This window comes from Cyphomyrmex costatus, unplaced genomic scaffold (genome assembly GCF_001594065.2).
Source record: "Cyphomyrmex costatus isolate MS0001 unplaced genomic scaffold, Ccosl1.0 scaffold1640, whole genome shotgun sequence".
In the NCBI taxonomy this organism is placed as follows: domain Eukaryota; kingdom Metazoa; phylum Arthropoda; class Insecta; order Hymenoptera; family Formicidae; genus Cyphomyrmex; species Cyphomyrmex costatus.
Genome location: NW_017275654.1, coordinates 74,705 through 80,344, shown reverse-complemented (window position 1 = coordinate 80,344; position 5,640 = coordinate 74,705). Strand labels below are relative to the sequence as shown.

General features: G+C 32.4%; 1 protein-coding gene across 1 annotated transcript; it reads left to right on the top strand.

Moving 5' to 3' along the window:
- Positions 1 to 352: 352 nt before the first annotated feature.
- Positions 353 to 4,873, top strand: LOC108771782 (uncharacterized). Its single transcript, XM_018537144.1, has 4 exons — positions 353 to 436; positions 2,962 to 3,240; positions 4,017 to 4,410; positions 4,701 to 4,873. Exons 1-4 carry the CDS (start codon positions 367 to 369, stop codon positions 4,756 to 4,758), a joined length of 801 nt encoding a protein of 266 aa, XP_018392646.1. The 5' UTR covers positions 353 to 366; the 3' UTR covers positions 4,759 to 4,873.
- The last annotated feature ends 767 nt before the right edge of the window (positions 4,874 to 5,640 follow it).

The window sequence follows — 5,640 nt, the reverse complement described above, 5'->3', positions numbered from 1 at the left end:
TTCGGTGTTAAATATATAATACATGCCAAGTTTAGACAGTCTAGTCAAAAATGATAATGAAATTGAGAGAGACGTTGATTCAATGTCGAAATCATCAAACGGACATTGAATCGATGTCGATTCCATTATCATTTCTGCCTGGGAGACGACACGCAAGATGAATGAAATGGAGCGATGTGTTGGTTTTTCGGCTATGACGGTCACGATCCTTTTACTTCGAGAAGAAGACGATTGCCATCGGCGAATGAAGACGCAGTTATCTTCTCCCGCTCTCATCCTCGCACGAAGATGATAAAAGCATGCCGGGCAGCGGCAGCACGTCGTAGTCTTCCTTTCGGGATCGGACCATAAGGAACGTGGATTTCAATGATGACGATGGCCTCGAGACCAATCGTCCATCTGCTAATTGCCTGCGGCATTCTCGCCGCGACGATGTGTGAGTAAAACATTTACTGCCGTGTTCTTTCGCATGTTGAAGAAAGTGAAATAGTCGTCCGTTCGCCAATCACTAAGAGCGGATAAGGATTATCATTATTGATGTGCCACTTTGATTCTAGAAACAGTGATGTGATTTTTCTGACGGTACAAATGTGCTTCTCTCAAATTCTCTATGTGTACGATAAAAAAGTCTCGACTCGACGTAAATTTTCTTCTGTGTGCGACACGAATTTTTGGGTAACACTATAATTCTTTTGCCTTTTCTTCTTGTTGTGTGTTAACAGATCAATCGTTTAAAAAATATTTGGCTGATATTGTTTCAAAGCAATTTAAACAATTTGAACAAACGCTGGCAGAAGAAAGTCAAAGTAATTACAAAATAAAAGGCACACGTTAAATTTTTGTATTAAATTATAATCAATGTTCAAATTTGTTTCTTATATTTAAACTTCTAATATAGTATTGGTTAAATTTCTGTTAACGGAAATTGAATTGCCTGTACGAAATGAGTACATATTTCCAAGCTACGTTATGTAACATTATGTAATATTACACAAGTAAAAGTAATTACGATACGTAATTCAAAGAGCTTAACAAGGTTGGCTAAACTCCAAGGTGCTTAGGAAATTTGTGTACATTCAATTTTATAAATGCAACGCGGTTTGAATAGCAGTTTACTCTCATATATTACTATACGTATGCTTAGTCACGAGCGCATAGGTAATTTGCATGCGATTCGCTGGTAAACTGCCAGAGAAATGAATTTTTGAGCTTAAAACTTAGATATACGCGTGAATATTAATTCTTGGCTGTCGTTAGATTTATAACGGCCATTATTTGATACAATCATGTTATAAGTTAACAAAAAAATAGGTATTCTTATCCTCCCGCTTTTATTGCGAGAATAGCTCGATTAATGCACAATGCGCATTCCAGTGCCTCTTAACCAGAGAAACTCTTTTGACCTTCGGACAAGGACTCAATAGGTGGGATTAACGCTCAGCCTAACGACAGATAATCGAGTTTGTAATCAGCGAAACTTTCTCTCTTGTTGTTTGCACTCATTACCTTGCGCAATTTCTGCCCCGCGGAAATGTCTCGGGAAACATCTCTGGGAATAGCCGCTGGTTTTCGTGCGCAGAAGTATCGTTACACAGAAAGAACGATTTTGCTGAAGAATCTAAAAAATTAGCTAGATGCAAATCTAAAATTAATTTTGTTAAATTATCAAAGTAATCATGTAGAAATCTTAAGTTGATGAACATTTCTGTAAAAATGTTTACGCTTTAATAACCAGAGCGTTTTGTATGACTATTTTGTGTGATGGACCAAAAAGTTATTTTCAAATCTGTGAAAAAAATGTTTTATATAATATGAGACTTAAAAACTCAAATTTGGCAAAGCCGTTCGATTCATATATCATTCCTCAGTTTTTTGTAACGTCCTGGAATTTAATTATTATAGTCAAGTCAGCTTTTCTGGGTTTCGGCCAAATATATTTTATTTTATTAATGTTAAGAAAGGATACAGCATTGAAAAACATTCTTCGCACATTTATGTCTATTTCTCGTTATGTTTTTTTTTAAATCTTAGAACTAGAAAAATATGCAAAGTAAGTTAAATCGAGAGTTCATTTATGGTATATTCATTGAACATCAGTCTTATTTGTAGCGCGATTATTTCTATTCTATTCTTTGGAAATCCTCGTATTTTATTTATTGAAAAACGTTCTCAGACCAGCTGGGTCAAATTCGATATTGCCTGGAAATCGTGGTTGCAAACGCGTTGCGCAAGTGATGCGCATGTAACATTATATATGCAATATCTTTGTAGAGGTCGAACATCGGCAATCGACGAACTTTCGCCGTGCGATAATCACATACACTGCATTAACGTTACTTATTAATACTGTCTGGACGGACTCGTTTGACGAGTTTTATGCGCAATATTAAATTATATTGATATCTTGGAATCGTTTATTCCGCGAATTTGGTAGCCAGATTTTTATAGAAGAGAAAAAGTTCTCTCTACAACTAATCATTAATCAAGCTCGATACATGCAAACGCAGTTAAAGAAACTAATAGTCAATAATATGAGTTAGTTAAGACTGATAAGAAGTTAATTAAACAATATATATTTATTATAATGTCATAATAATAAATTGATATATTAATAATTAATGTAACGTGAATTTCAGTTGTACTATAATCTTCCTCGGCATGAAAATTTTCGAAATAACAAAATAAAATTATAAATTAGATTAGAATATAAGTTAAAATAATGTGTCATTAAAAAAAATCTCTTTATAACATTTTTTGTTTGCATATAATCGATATGAAAATATTTTTATTACAGTTATTTGTATTAAAGTAAATAATAGTTTAATTTATATTCATTGCAGTTTAATTTATGCTTGATAGGAATTACGATGATTGTTCAATAGATGCGAATTACTATGCGATAAAAAATGTACTCTGTATTTAAAAGTAAAAATTTTCTTAAAACGATAATTATTATTTCAGCGCTTAATCAAAACAGCAGATTCTCGAATCAACTTTTTGACAATCAGCTCAATCGCGGTCTGCAACAATTCTCGCCGAAACGTGGCTCATCCGCGTCATGTCCGGAGAAGAACGGCCGTTTTCCGGTACAGAATCAGTGCGACGCTTACATTGAGTGCATCGATGGAATTGCCGAGGAAAAGTTATGTCCCGAAGGTCTATTCTTCAATCCTGAAGCTCGTTTCAACTATCCCTGTGGATATCCGATCGACATAGACTGTGCAGGCAGGCCGAATTTGCGTGAGTTTCTCGCAATACTTCGTTATTATAAATTTTTATTAGAAATATTCTATCATATAAGATTTTAACAAAAAAAACATTGAATAGTTATGCCTATTGTACAATGTGCTTTTTCTTTCCTATTTCTTTCTTTTTATCTCTTGCTTTCTTCCCTCTTTGCAACCGTTTTATTGATAATTATATTTCTATTTTCTGGTTTTTTTTATCTTGGGCGGCACAAAACGAAAAACGAGATGAGAGACAAAAAGACAAGATGTAAAAAGTACCAAAAAAGGAAGAAACAAGAAACAAAATGCACATTGTACAACAGGCTTTAGAATCATCTTGCCCTTTATTTATTTAAAATTGTTGGAGATTCAATGAAAAGAAATTCTGGTAAATTAGGTCAATCACAAACGAGAAAGAAAGATAAAATAACTAAATAAATTAAAATATATATAACTAAAAACTTTATTGATGCAGCAAATCTACAGACGTAGGTAATAGGTATATAAATAAGTTCTCCCTGATAAAAGTTGTACTTTTGCGTACTTTTGCTGCTGTAATGAAGAAAATTTGTTGCATTAGCAATTTTCATTAAAGAGTTAGCTGAGTTGACGTACTAATAATTATTGCTTACAGATATAATTTCTTTGTTGAACTTTCAAATATTTTGAGTTGTAAATGTAATTGAATTTGTACAGCAAGCTATATAGCTTTACCAAATTATACAATCTACTTTTTTCGTGCGTCAAGACACGATTAAGTGATAAAATAAATCATTAAATTTTCTTTAGAACCGGCAAACCCGTCCAACGATTGTCCTCATCAATACGGTTACTTTAAGATCGGTGATCATCAACACTGCGGGCAGTTTATGAATTGCGTGGACGGCAGGGGTTATGTGTTTGACTGTCCGGAAGGTTTGGCCTTCAATCCGCAGACCTATCGATGTGATTGGCCGGATCAAGTGCCTGACTGCGACGCCGAGACCTTCCTTGGCTTCCGTTGTCCGGAGGTAAGGAACGACTTCTTCTTGGATGCTGAGATTAAATTTTATCGTAGCCCCGCTGACTGCCATCATTATTATATTTGTGTAAACGGCCGTCCGAGACTGCAAAATTGCGGCATTGGAAATGCCTTCAACGAGCTCATCGACACTTGCGACGCTGCGGAAAATGTCACCGGCTGGTGAGTAATATTTCAAAACGTTTTTACCACAGGATGTATTTTGTTTACTCATATTTATTATACAAATAATATTTGTAAATAAATAAATATATACATATATATATGCTTTAATAAATACTTAAAAAATATTAAAATAAAAAATCTACGAAAAATGTAAAGTACCTATACTTGTTAATTAAAAAATAAGCTAATTTATTGTCATATGTACTGTAAAATTCTTATCCTTTTCTTGATGTTATCTTATTAAATAGAGAATATATGTTTAATTTAATTTCATGTACATTTTTTAGCGAACACGAAGCAATAGCGAGAACCACTCCATCTTACAAACAGGCTAGGCTGTTTTAAATTCTGGTAGAATTGAAGAATGAAAATAAAAATTGACGGCATAGTAATTGCGAAAGAACTGCAATCAAGAATTTTAAACTTCAAAATATATAGTACAATTTATTTTTGACATGAGAAAATGCCAATAAATGCAAATAATAATCATGTATAATAATGATTTAAAACATTAAAACTGTTATGTTATAATGAGAATAAAATAAAAATCGAATTACGATGCCGTGCGCTGATGCCATAAATAATGTATGTATATACTATTGCTTAAGTTGCCTTAAGAATATGTATTTAATATAGGATTGTAGAAAACTTTTAATAAAAATGTAAAAAAATAAATACCCATTTCCCAGTGGACACCCTATGATATGTTTTACAATTAGGAAGGTCAAGATTACAAATTGGCATAGTTTTATAGCATTGAATTCTGCAATTGACAATTTATTTTAGTAAACTTTATCCAATAATAATTTTATTAAAAGTTTTCCTAATAATGAATTTCTATTTACGAGATTTATTTGCTACATTCAGCACAGAAGAGTAATGAAGCATTTAACGACTGCAGATAAGTTTGCACTTTAATATATACTGCTTAATTTTATCAAATGGTATTGTTTCAAGACGTTTAGTAACTGAAGGTAATGTCATCAAGTTAGTATAATTTTTCCAAGGTTGTGCTGTATATTTCAAGATTATGTAAAATTTTTACCTATTTTTTTCATAATAATGATAAAAACAATGTAAAATATGTAAATTATTATTAATTAAACAACACACATTACAAACAAAAATAATTAAGTTTTATGGCCGTTAATTTATATTATATCTGACATTAATATTGATAAAGATATACAATAAGCAAGAAAAAAGCTTTAGTACAGTTTAGTGCAA

Excerpts from the sequence above, each read along its gene's own strand:
- LOC108771782 (XM_018537144.1), top strand. The coding sequence starts at position 367 with ATGATGACGATGGCCTCGAGACCAATCGTCCATCTGCTAATTGCCTGC. Across the intron at positions 3,241-4,016 it reads TGCAGGCAGGCCGAATTTGC|AACCGGCAAACCCGTCCAAC; the intron begins GTGAGTTTCTCG and ends AATTTTCTTTAG. Across the intron at positions 4,411-4,700 it reads GCGGAAAATGTCACCGGCTG|CGAACACGAAGCAATAGCGA; the intron begins GTGAGTAATATT and ends TACATTTTTTAG.